At 37.8% G+C, this 13,343-nt stretch overlaps 1 protein-coding gene across 2 annotated transcripts; it reads left to right on the forward strand.

Moving 5' to 3' along the window:
- Nucleotides 1–12: 12 nt before the first annotated feature.
- Nucleotides 13–13,343, forward strand: LOC111870273 (zinc finger protein 225). 2 transcript variants are annotated; one of them, XM_023862404.2, is made up of 5 exons: nucleotides 13–1,950; nucleotides 3,035–3,271; nucleotides 4,804–4,877; nucleotides 5,533–6,005; nucleotides 6,987–13,343. In XM_023862404.2, the coding sequence occupies exons 1-5, from the start codon at nucleotides 1,850–1,852 to the stop codon at nucleotides 8,949–8,951; spliced, it is 2,850 nt and encodes a 949-aa protein (XP_023718172.1). In that variant the 5' UTR covers nucleotides 13–1,849; the 3' UTR covers nucleotides 8,952–13,343. The 2 variants fall into 2 exon arrangements, with proteins under 2 accessions (XP_023718172.1, XP_033609634.1); XM_033753743.1 differs by lacking the exon at nucleotides 13–1,950 and adding an exon at nucleotides 2,814–2,874.

The raw sequence follows: 13,343 nt of genomic DNA on the forward strand, positions 1-13,343 counted from the left end.
CTTTACAGCTATGTTTCCCAAAACTGTGACTTGTTTTAAAACATAGTTTTCATAAGATGGTTATAGCATTCATAGGTTGATAACCCTTAGATGGGCGACCTATAAAGGTAAGGTAAGGTAAGGTTAGGTTATCCCTGTGCTTAATTATGTAATTAAGCACCATGCCATGAAGGCATATTGGGAGTGGAGTATATTACATATTCCACAGTGATGCTTCTTACTGAGTAAGTATTTTTGGTTCACCCATAGTTTAGAAAAATTTGAAGCACCTTCTGAGAAATGTTACAGATTGTATATGCTTATTCTTTTCTGATATGGACAGGTGAAAACAAAGTATACCCTTAGTAATCCAAGCATTATATGGTTTATTTATTATAACTGACCCTTTTAATGGAAATACTGTATTAAAATAGTAATATAAAGCCACTAAAAATGTTTGATTAGAGGTATTTGTCTCATCTGATAAATAGACGTTTTCCCATTGTTCCTCTTTTAGAGTTAGATTAAATTGCTCCCTGTTTTCTAGGATGAAGTACCGTTTTTACTTATGGATTGCCTTTATTGCTGGTTCATCTGGTCTCTTGACATAGAATTTGAGCCTTATGGTCTGAGAATCCTAAGTCAATATTTGATATTGTTATTTCATGATTTGAGACTTCAGTTATCATAATATCAATAAGTGAACATGATGTTTTTGAGAGCCTAGCTGGCGTCCAAATCCTGTTCACCAAGTTATGCATTTCCAGTATATTTTGTACTTTATGCAACTTTGAATTGTTATGAAGAAAATTAACATTCCAATCTCCACAAATGATAAGCTTTTTTTTTGTGTTCCTGAATTCTTCTAATCACAATTTCTAATTCTGCTAAGAATTCATCTATATCACCCTCTGGGGATCTGTAGATAATAACCATATATCCAAGAGTTTCACAGTCAATAGCTTAAATGCCTTTTCCTGACCCATTCCAGTCAAATAGTGAATTTGTTTTGTTCTCAACATGTCCCTGACGAATATACATGAATCTGCACCCTTTTTTCATTCCTGCAAAATTGGCTTCTTAATTTATATTGATCCAAATTCATCAATTTTATCAGGTCCCCTGATATCCAATGTTCTGTGAAACATAAAACATCCATCATTGTATCACTAACATGTATGTATAATAATGACTCCTGGATTTTGTTATTTAGGCTTTGTGTATTATGGTGTAGCACTATTATGTTTTTCTTTCTCACAGTTGACCATAAAATATCGACCTTTCTCTTTGAAGGTCTTCTTGACCTTTTGACTTGGGGACAGTTTACGTAATTTCCTGACTGTTGCTCTTCATTTAGAATTTCAACTTGTTTATCTTCTGTACTGTAGCTGCCGTCCTTATCACCATAATTCATAATGTGTTGCATTTCCTGGTCATCCTTCAAGTTCACAAGGTCCGTCAGTTTTTTCTTCCCCCCATTTTGAATTGTCGAATCCCTGACCATTTTACTTCCACCTTTATCATCTTTCTTAGTTTCCCTATGAAAATCCACCTCCTGTACTTCATTTCAAATCATGGCTATAGGAGTCCTCTGTATCTTCACAAATAAGCCCTTTATATTCTTGAATGCTTTATATCTTATGTGAGACAACAGGATGAAAACTATTAAGCTGTTGTTATGTTATGTTACGCATGGCATTCCAGTGATCCGTGGTGTTTATACCTCCGTGGCTCCGTGTGTATATCTATGCTTACGACTCACAAATAAGTTATACGCGGTCATACGTGGGGATTTGGTTTATAGCGGTTTATAGGTTGTTGAAGAATGCTCTGGGAGTCTGTTTAGCGGTTATTGGTTTTGCAGGAAACAATGGGGCGGAAAAATAGGCGTTATTGTTGTGTGTTAACATGTAGAAACTACTATAATGTATTACGGGAAGTGTGTTATTCTTTCCCTAGAAAGAAGAAGACGTAAGTATCAGAATAAGCATTTTAGTGATAAGGTATGTTTCAGTATAGCATTCAGTGTGTAAACACAAAACGATTTTGTGAATTATGGTTCAGTAATTGCTCACATCCGGTTGCTTTGAGAATCGTATATGTAACACGGCGCAGATATCTGCGTGAGCGAGATATGTGCCATTCCTGTTTCATGTTAGATAGCAAAATAACCTATATTGAAATAACGCAATTCTAGCAAGTAACAATTACAAAATAAATTGTAGAAAATATATTTCCAAGTGTATTTATTGAAATTTGAATTAAATGAATAGGTTTTATTATATCTTGTTTTGAAGCTAACCTATAACAATTGAGAATGAGTGGTATTCCGTACCACGCAATTTAAGCGTAGCGTTTCTTCTTTGAACCCACCCAATATTCATTCATTCATTCATTCCATTCTTTTATTAATCATGTAGATCATGATACAATGATATAGGACAAGTCTTTCAGCTAATATACATTATTAAACTACAACAATCTTAATACTAAAAAATTTTATAAGATATACAACATTTTATACAATATATACTATATACTTCTGCTTATATCAGTAGCCAATTCATGTTTCTATCTTTGTTTTCTTGTTAGTGCACTTCATAGTTTCTCACTTTTTAACTTTTATTTGCGTTGGTTATGTTAATTTTGAGTAATTTTGATATTTGTAAATTAATAATGTCCACAAGGCCTCTACCTGGACCCCAAGAGATGTCACAATGAAAGAAACTTAATGTTTTTGGCATTATCACTTGTCTGGGAGTTAGAGAGACATAGTTATACGTGCATAATTATAGACACATGATAATATTAAAATGGATCTAAAGAAATAAGGTGTGAAGCAAATAAAGATTGGTGCGCTCTTGTTAACATGGCAATGAACTTCTGGAATCCTAGGTCAGGAAATTTCTGCACTGGCTGAGGTCTAGTTATGAAGAAGGCTGTACTTCATACAAGTTTCAGTTGCTTTAAATGTAACTGAAGTGTTGTAAGTTCATTTATTTTTCAAAAGGTTGTTGATAATTTAATTCCTGATTCATATCAATTGTCACTTCAGGGCACAAGAATGGGTCCGTGCTGTAAATAACCCTAACCTGGTTGTTGAAGAAGCACATATGTACCACAGAAACAAGTGTGTCTGCCACCGTCATTTTGCAACATCCCAGTATAATACTCCTGAAAGGTTGCGCCTCAATCGGGGTGCTGTACCCACACTATTTTTGCCATCATCTGATAGTATTGAAAATGGCCTTTCATCATCACATCTGCAGAAAGTTTTTCTGTCATCATTAAGGTTGGTAATTGCTTAATTATTTACATGATTCTGTAGCCTCATGATGCACACTGAGCATTTTGCCAGAGATACATTATATTAAAAGGCTGAAAATTATTCACATTTTCTTGTAGGTTATTGAATTAAATTGAATTCAATTCATACTCAGTGTTAATTCCATTACACAGTAGCACTTTTTAAAAATGACGTTAGAACAGAAATCTTATAACAGTTTATAGATAGTTTTTATAACTTCAACTAGGAAAAGATCACTTTAAACTTGTGCTTATTCTGCCATCATAATGTGTCTTTATAAAATTACCGCTTAATCATTATTTTTATCATTATCTAATTATGAGATATATTTGTATTTTGAATGAGACTGATTTTGCAATTTTTTTCTCATGTTTTCTGCAGTAAATTTGTTTATATCCTCAGCAAGGCTCATGAATACTTGTCTAGTTGTTAAGGCATTTTAACAAAAACATAAGAATCAATTTGCTTGCCTAATTTTCCTCGTTTTACTTTCTCGTTTTATAATTGGAGGTTAAGGGGAATGGCATTCTTCATGTAATATGATATTAAACATATATATGTACCAGAGATAGCTGTGCTTTAGCTTTGTTATACACAAAGAGGTTTATTCCTTCAGATGTGCTCTTTTGACAGCCCATTCTTGTAATGGGATGCCATGGACAGCTTCCTACTAATAAAATACTTTGACACAGATATAAATGGAGGTTCAGTCTGTGCTTGGTAAATGGATGTCAGTTTACTCACTTGATATTACAGGAGGTTCTGAAAAAGATATGCAGCATACAAACACATTCCCACTAATTAATAAATTCTGCCGCATTTTGAAGCTTACCTTCTGTGATTTCTAGAGTGACATTCTGAAATTCAAGCCATAAAGCATGTATCATCTCTCTAGTCTCTCTGATTGAAGTGACAGAAATTGCTCACCTTCAGAACCTCAGAACATGAAAACCGTAGTCGTCTTGATGAGTATTCATTCATTGAAACAGTCCATGCAGTCGGCAGTGAATTCTTTTGATGTTTGCTGCTGTATTGTCCTGCTGGAAATACCCATAACTAATACTCTGTAACTGTTCATTGCTGTAGCTCACTATGGTTGGATACCACAAATGCAAAGAATAATCACAGGTGACTGGTCACAACAACAAGCATGTGATATGTGTGAAATGAATTGTGTGCTTCTTATCACAGCAGGAATCCGTTTATGTTATGGCATGATTCTTTCAGTGAAGTTGCCGGGATCTGAATATATGAATGTGGGAATGTATTTGGATCTCAGAAAGCACCATTTTCAGCGTCTCTTATAGTGTTAAGTAAGTAAGGTGGCTTTCTGAAAACATTTGTTTGAGCATTGGCAGAACCTCCAATTAGAACTGTGCAGTAGTGTGTTACTGTTTTATCGAAAAGGAAGCTGCCCACCAAATGGTGTGCTGTGCTGTAATTGTACATTGCTTTTGATTTATATGCATTTGTTCTAATTATGGTCTCAATGAAGGTGCAATGTCTTCTCATTGCAGATACAGTAAGATTGCAGAGTCAGGCGTCCAGGATGAACGTGAGTCTAGAGAGGATGGTGTTAAGGAAGCGACAGGTATTGATATGTATAAAATTATAAGACAGACTAAAAGGTTACATGTATTTTAATGAAAGAGATGAGCTGGGATGACTACAATTTTATTAGATTTCAGTGGTTGAAATGTGCAATACCTGTTCTTAGTGGCATACCAGTGATAAGCCAGTCTGAAAGGTTTTTTTCTATTTTCCTCTGTTCCTTGAGACATTTGTTTGCCATGATCATGACCATTTCCTTCTGTCATCCACAGTCGTTACTGTCATAGTAGAAGTATGAAATATTAACCCATAGTAATTAACATTTCTTTAGATTTTTGTAGTATAGCTAATCATTTGGCTGGTCTGGCTGTACAGATGCAGTGCACTCACACTGCTCATGTTGGACTTTTGGCGTAATTCACAGGCCAATAGCCAATTTATATAGTGTCTCCTCTTCAGTATTGCCCCAGTATTAAACATTAAATCAGTTACATTGCTGCTTGTGTCAAAATACTGAGTGAGGATGTTATAATGTACTGAACAGCTAATCATTGTCGAATCTTGATGAAATCAGTGATGGGCTTGATCGCACATAGAAAGTGTCAGTGTGAGGAACCCGTATCTCTTTTGTTGCGCTGGCCTATCGATATGCAATGGGATGTCAAATTATGTCTGTGTACTTTTGTTATATTTAGGTAACCTTGAAGAGGCTGGAAGTCAATTTGTTTCTCATCTAGACAATGGGTACAGAAATGAAAGGGACTTAGAGCCACTGCATAAGGATCAAGATAGAGTGGAAGTGCCAGTACAGGAAGATACTCAATTGAGACAAGATATTTTGACAGAAAATGATAGAGCACAGCACCATAATTCAAATGGAATGCAAACTAATCACCAGAGTCACTGTAGAGAACCAGAGACACATGTTGGTGGCACTGCAGTGAATGAGAGAGACATAACTGAAACTTGTCACATCACATCTGATCATGGTGACACTGATGAATGCAGAGATGTAAAGTTTATTCCAAACGAACCTTGTACAGTAGCAGTAGATTCATGGGAAAACCTACCAAATCAACTGTGCCGACTCTGTGCGTCTACAGATGAACATCCAAAGCAGTCAATTGTTGGCTGGCTGGGTATGCTAAATGAAATAATTCCAGATTTGGTGAGTTATCTGTCTCTGTTTGCTTACCATTATTAATCTGCGTGTTTGCATAAATTACGTGTAAGTGATGCATTCTGTATTATGGGAATCAGTGCCCGTGCTTGACCTGCATTATTTTCCACCGAGATCAATATAGTTGAATTAGGATTAAATATATGGTAACTTCTCGAACACAAACATTCCTCTCTTCAGTGGGAACAATTTTCCAGCCAACTTTTGTTGTTAATGCATGGTCACATCAATATGTTTAGGACAGAAGGAAATATCTTGGCATACATGTGCACTGCTGTTAGGCTACCATATGATTCTCACTATTGTATGGTGCTTGCAGAAACTGTTGAGGGACTGTCAGTAAGTAAATGAGCAACACAGAAGTTTGATATGGAGAGATTTGTTCTTAAGAAGCAAAATTATGTTTTTTCTATGTTGCATATTTTATGGTGTCATTTTATCAGATCATAAAGTGTCGATTGTTAGGATGACTGATGAATAATGAATTGAAAGGGATTTGGAACAAATTGTCCTGTCTTAGTTGAGGTACTATCCTGGCATTTCCCAGAGGGACTGAGGAAAACCATAAAATACCTTAGTCAGGATAGCCTATGTCCAGCTGAGATTTGAACTGAGCATCTCCCAAGTGCAAGTCTTGGAACATTACTGCTACTCAAATCCACTCGATAGATGACATTGAAGTTCCAGAATAGTATGAGGTTAAATCCTCGGACAAGTTTTTGGCTTCAGAAGAGTTACATGATAATGTCAGTATCAGTAGTACTTGGGAAAGTACTGGATATAAAATCGAAACAAGACAAATATGAGTACTAATACATAAAGAAATTAGCAGATAATTAAATATTTAATTGAACTGCTACATGTAGTACATCCAAAGCAAGTAGTGTTAAAGGTGGATATGTACTTTTCTCAGACAATGTAATATTTGTTTCTTATAGTTTTTGTTATTGTTGCTGAAATTTTTTGTAGGTGGCCCTGAATGACGGACTTCCCCAACACATTTGCAGACCTTGCACAAACAAGCTGTATACATGCAATAAGATAAAGGCAGATTTTGTTGAAGCATATAACAAACTTGAAGAATGTTTGGGATTTACAAAGTCACCAGGAATTCAGTTTGTAGTTACTGCATCAGCTGATTATGATGATCAGACATTTGATGAAGTGGCTGAGGAAGAGATGGTGTGTAAGAATGAAGATTTAGTGTCTGAGGTTGAAGAGCAGTTAGCGTCTGAAGTTGAAGAACCGTTAGAGACCGAGGATGAAGTACAGTTAGTGTCTGAAGTTGAAGAACATTTAGTGACTGAGGATGAAGTACAGTTAGTGACTGAGTTCGAAGATCAATTAGTGTCTGAGGCTGAAGGTCCGTTTGAGGTCCCTTCTGAAGACCTTCATAGAGTTACACCAATGTGTGAAAATAACTTTCTTGAGGGCACCGAGATGACTTTAAATGCTGGAGATGATTTATCTGTAAATCCTGAAGAATTTCCAATTTCAGCAACTGATGATGGGACAACCCTCCAAGGAAGTTTTCCCCAAGGTGAATCAGAGTGTGTTGCTGACAACTCAGGCATGTGTGACATAATGAAGGGACAGAGAGTGCAAAAGTATAAGTATGTATGTGGTGAGTGTGAGGAAATATTCACAAAAAAGGTAGCCCTGAATGCACATAGACTGTCCCATGCTCCTGTTTCTGAATGTGAATTCTGTAGCAAGAAATTCACTTCTACGTCACAGTTAGATGACCACAGACGCATACATACAAAGGAATTACCTTTCATGTGTGAGGTCTGCGGAAAATGTTTTCGAAACATGACACGATTGAGACACCATGAGTTTGTTCATAAACCACCTAGTTATACTTGTCCAGTGTGTAATAACAAATTTCGTTCTAGAATGTACTTAAGACAGCACAAGAGGGTGCACTCTGCAGACACAAAGCTGATATGTGAGCTGTGTGGAAAAATGCTATATACTGTGTCTAGCCTACAGATTCATTTGCGAATTCATACTGGTGAGAAACCTTTTCAGTGTGATGTGTGTGGAAAATGTTTTATTTCTGCTGGCAGATTGAAGCATCATGGGTTTAATCATTCAGATAGCAAATTCCAGTGTGACACCTGTGGTAAGGAATTCATTTTCAAGAAGACATTAATACAACACCAGGAATGTCACGTTAAGTTGAAGGAGTGTAGATGCCCTATCTGTTTAAGAGAATTTTCAAATTTACAAAACACAAAAAGACATCGAAAGATAAGTTGTAAGAAGCCTGTTTGTATTGTCTGCGGTGAAACTTTTCTGACTGATGAGATGGTAGAAGAACATCGGACAAAGGAACACACTGAGGATGAGGTAGCATTTGCAGCAAAAGGTTATAGTAGACAGAAGTATTTTAAAAGTTGTCCAGTTTGTGCCAAATCCATATATTCGGTAAGAGACATGTTGAAGCACATGAAGGAGCATCACAGTGATTATGATTATAAACCATTTGCTTGTGAACTATGTACCAAAACATTTTCTACTGCAAGTGCCTTGCGTACACATAGGATTTGGCATAGCGAACACCGTTCGTTTCCTTGTGTGACTTGTGGTAAGAGGTTTAAGACTAAGTACACACTCAAATGGCATGATTTATCAGTACATAAAAATGAACATCCTTTTCACTGCCCTTTCTGCGACCGCCAGTTTAAAAGACTGTCCGACTTGATTGTGCATAAGAGGAAACACACTGGGGAGAGACCATTCCCATGCCCAATTTGTATGCAGAAATTTTTCACAAAAAGTGACATGTTAAAACATGCAATGAAACATTCGCAAAGTAGTGTTAATGTGGCATGGAAGGAAGTGGTTGAGGGAACTGTACCAATAAGTGAAATTGTTTTTCCTTCACAAGACTTGTCATGTGATGTAAATGTGGTGGAATGTGTCGATTGATTATACAAATAGAGTATTTCACCATGCAGTATGTTATAAGTCATACCTGTTGCAGTCAGGAGGCTTCCAAACAGGTGTGTGGGTGTAACGTTTTTTGAGACATGATGCCCAAAAGCTCAAATATTGGAGTCAAAGAAGCATCATGGATGCATCCATTGCTATGCAACATTTTATTAAAATGCATATCCATGGCAACGGATGTGCACACAACAGTTGGTTTTTATTGAAGCTGTATAAGGAGAACCAGTGGGGCCCAAAGCAGGAGACAGTAAAATATGGTCATTAAGTTGCACGGGACTTGGAACCATGAATGACTGTGCTGGTGGGGCCAGCTGCAGTCTTACCGTACCCAAACTGACCCAAAGCAGGAGAGGTGAGAGTAGTCTCAACTCAGAGTGGCGAGACAGAATAATATGTGCATGATGGGGTCCGGAGCCAAGAATGACTGTAAGTGAAAGCCAGTAGCCATTTGGCCAAAACCAAAACTGAAGTGGGTGGTGGTTGCATGACTCCCAGACTTGTGAGACAGAAGAATGTGGTTATTAGTTCCATACAATGCAGAACCAAGAATGGCTGTGCTGGCGAGGGCCAGTAGCAGTTTACCCGACCCGCCAAAGCAGGAGCCATCAAGCACGGAAGTATTAGAAAGAGTCCACATTATTGCAAGCCATAACCAAGCAACGAGAATGTAAAGATATAACAGACCAGAAATAATTGGAATGTGCTGCAGTTACTTTTAGAATGTGAGTAGTAGTGAAAATAACAATCTGTAGATAAGAATAATAAGTAACCAGTAAATTCAGTTATCAATCTACATTGTGTCTAGTCATTAATCTATGACAGATGATGTCATAAGTGGGATTATATCCTATTCCACTCTCTTTATTGTAGAGGATGCAGTTATTCATTAAATGATCAATTAAGGACATTCCAAGGCTGTACTCAGCTTTTACAGACTTGCGGATGGGTCATACTTGCATAAGGTCTCAGCAAGTATTAATTGACCTTCTGGTTGACTGCTATCAGATTTTCTAGGGATGCCTGCCACTGTAACCAGGGATGTAGGGTGTAACCCCTTATCCCACTCATCGAATATGGGCGCTGCAGTAAGAGCTCCCACTTTTCTTTGATATTGCCAGCAACCTTCCTGAGTTAAACAGTTACTTGATCAGCTGCTTTGCATCTGGAGTGTAAGCTGTTTCTTCGTTGTAATTACTGTAGTAATGGAGTTCTTCTGGAACAACAACCAAGTTTTTAAAGCAGGAGTGTAAGCACAGTAACTCCTGCGTTCAGTGTTGGATTAGTTTCTGGGCAAGGGTGTCACATGCAGCATTTGAAGGGGTACACACAAGGATGTAGGGTCCTATTGTTATTGTCCTCACCAGCAAAATTGAGTCTGCCGCAATCAGTGGTTTTCCTGATGCATGGTGGACCAAATGAAGGACATGATGTTCCAGGTACAGTACTTCACTGCTGGCTGCTTTTCTGCATTAGATTGGAGTAGTGGGTTGAGAAATTCTGTGTTCCCTTGCATATGAAGAGAAGGACCGCTGCTTTCTTCAGGGAACAGCATATTGAGCTCCTCATTCACTAGCATGTCAACAGCATAATGCATGAAGTAGGAAGGATACTGGTTTAAACCAAACTGCACATCAAAACAGAGATTTGGGTTATTCTGAAGCCTCATCAGTAATTCTGTGGCATTGCTTCCAACCCAGATCCATGAATCTTGTACCTCAACAACATTTTCATAGCATTATGTTTGCCTTCTTCCAAACATAATTTGTTATAGATGTGGTTCCCCATTACTGCAAAGAAGTGCGACTCTGCAAGCACTGGCACCTCTAGTTTTGGATGTGTTTTGTCAATAATTTCAAGACAGACATTGGATATATTATAATTTTTTGTTTTCTGCATGGCAGTTTTATATTCATCCATGTCAAGAAGGGTGTGGAAATAGTCCTTGTTGTTGTCAACTCCTTGTTCCACAGATGCTATAATACATATTCAGGATTGACTGCAGCTTGTCCATTTGGTTTTCTCTGCACTCCCATGGCAGAAGATTATGTTGTAAAAATGTTTTCAAACCATGTGGGATGCAGCATTCTGGGTTAACTTCCATCCTGCTGCAGCTCCCTTCTGGAGCAAATGGATTGCTTGTATCTTCATAATACTCTTGTCACTGATCGCTGTTAATCACATTGACCATTACTCAGTTGAAGTCCTGGTGTCCTTGATTGAATCCACAATTCAATCCAGTCCAGCAGTTTTTACAACAGTTGTCATGGGTTAGTGACTAGGCATAGGATTTGAATTGATAAATGTTATTAAATACTTACTACTCTTAACTACAGATTACAACAACACTTTTACTACTGTTCACACTCTGCAAATAACTACAGAATGTCTTCATGTGTTCATTGCTTATTTACAGCCTCCAGTAACGGGACACTCTCCCTAATACTTCTGTGCTTGATGGCCCCTTTTTTGGGCAAAACAGAGCAGTAATTTGCTGCTGGGCTTCGCCAGCACAGTCATTCTCGGTGTTTGGCTCTGTCAGAACCTATGGACATATTTTTGTTCCTTGTGAGACTGTGTTTTTTGAAATGGGGCCTTCTCTTGTATTAGAGTAGGTGTTTCTGACTGCTGTGAGCATAGCAGTAACTTGCTCATTGACTCTTTGGTTTGGTTTGGTTAAATTGATGTTGGTCTTGCCAGCACAATCATTCTTGGTTTCAGCTCCCATGGGACGCAATGACCATATATTTTTTTCTGTCTGAAAGTCGAAGTTATGTTACGCCCGATGGTCAGTTGGCCAGTCTGTCTTGGTGTCAAGCTCCATCTGTGGTCCAAGACTAGATTTTTGTTATTGTCAGACACTTTCAGGTTTGTTGGTGTGGGGCACCCTCTCTGATGAGAGGACAGGTGTATCTTTTGCAACCACTGCTGGGTCTTGCCAGCACAGTCATTCTTTGGTCTGAGCCCTGCTGGACTCATGACTATATTTTACTGTCTTAGATTTGAGACTCACCCAACCTGGAGGGCCAGGTCCCCGTATTTATATCTCCTAGGAACAGGGTGGCCCCGTTTTATCCCCAGGCACTTAGTTCCCTTTTGTGGCCTCCTTTGACTCAAAGGGCTATGTTTGGAGGTATTTGATCCTGCCTTCACACGGGGTGCTCTTTCCATCTCACAGCTGTGGCCCTCCGAATATAGCTTCAGCATGGGCCAGTCATTGTGAGCATATTCTTTGCCATGAAAACTTGTCTAAGCAAGCTGTTCATTAGCAATGGATGATTCCATGACACTTCTCTGACTCCAGTATTTTAGCTCTGAGGCATCTTGTCACAATATTCTGCCAAATTCAGTATTTTCAAAGGAAATTGTTCTAGAATCCATTACTTACATCTGATATAAAGCCACCATCTTGTTTGTAATGACCTTATATGTATTAACAAAATTGTGGGTCAGAGAGGCTGATTTGTCCAGACATCACTGGCTCTTCACACTATTCAGTGATGCAATTTCAAGGCCAGTATGACAGAATCCAGTTTTTGGCTTGATTTAATGCAGTATTCGAAAAAAATTAATATATGGGATCACACATGTTCAATTATGCACTAGCAGTTACAGAATGTCCATTGAGCAAATAATCTTCCAGTGTTTCTCTTCAGTATTTAAAATAGAATGACACCGCTTACCTTCCTCACTTTTTGTGGGCATAGTAGACCAGTTGCACAGTGGTTAATCCAGGCACTTTGCTCATAACAGGATGTATTTTACATATTCAGGTTTCTGTTGTTTTTGTCAGTATTGTTTCAAATGTGTAAGAAAAATCCTTGTATTCTCCCACAGCATCTGCCGTTCCATGTTACTTTAGTTCAGCTTTGGGTACTCAGGGAATTACAGTCAAGGTTAGCAGAATTGAAGCTCTGAAAATTTAGTGTCTTGTAGAAATAGGTATAAGTCTGAATTTGGTAAACAAATTTCAGTACACATTGGTGCAATGTGTTGCACAAATCATACATTTGTTCCAGGCTGTCAGTAGGAAATGACATGACATGGCATGGCAGTTGTATACTCCATATCTAAGCCTTGGTAGATGACCTGTATGCAAGCCTTTTGGTAGCAATATCAATTAGGATAATCTCTCTTTATGGGAGCCTAGTTAAACAAAATTAAATCCTGAAAAGTACTGTGTTGAGATTTTTACATTTCGTATATATGCCATCTTTGTAGTATATGATTTTTATGAATGAATTCAGTCATGTTTGTGACAGTTATTTGGTTCTATTTGGTGTGGGCTTTTAAACACATGTGTATTAATTACACTGTTTTGCCCTACTTTCCTTATTCTGTATGGAAATATATGCTTCTATAATCTTGTCTGTA

This window comes from Cryptotermes secundus, unplaced genomic scaffold, assembly GCF_002891405.2.
Source record: "Cryptotermes secundus unplaced genomic scaffold, Csec_1.0 scaffold94, whole genome shotgun sequence".
NCBI lineage: Eukaryota > Metazoa > Arthropoda > Insecta > Blattodea > Kalotermitidae > Cryptotermes > Cryptotermes secundus.

Coding starts and splice junctions, on each gene's coding strand:
- LOC111870273 (XM_023862404.2), top strand. CDS start 1,850: ATGGGGCGGAAAAATAGGCGTTATTGTTGTGTGTTAACATGTAGAAAC. Junction 4,878..5,532: donor TGGTGTTAAGGAAGCGACAG/GTATTGATATGT, acceptor TGTTATATTTAG/GTAACCTTGAAGAGGCTGGA. Junction 6,006..6,986: donor ATGAAATAATTCCAGATTTG/GTGAGTTATCTG, acceptor AATTTTTTGTAG/GTGGCCCTGAATGACGGACT.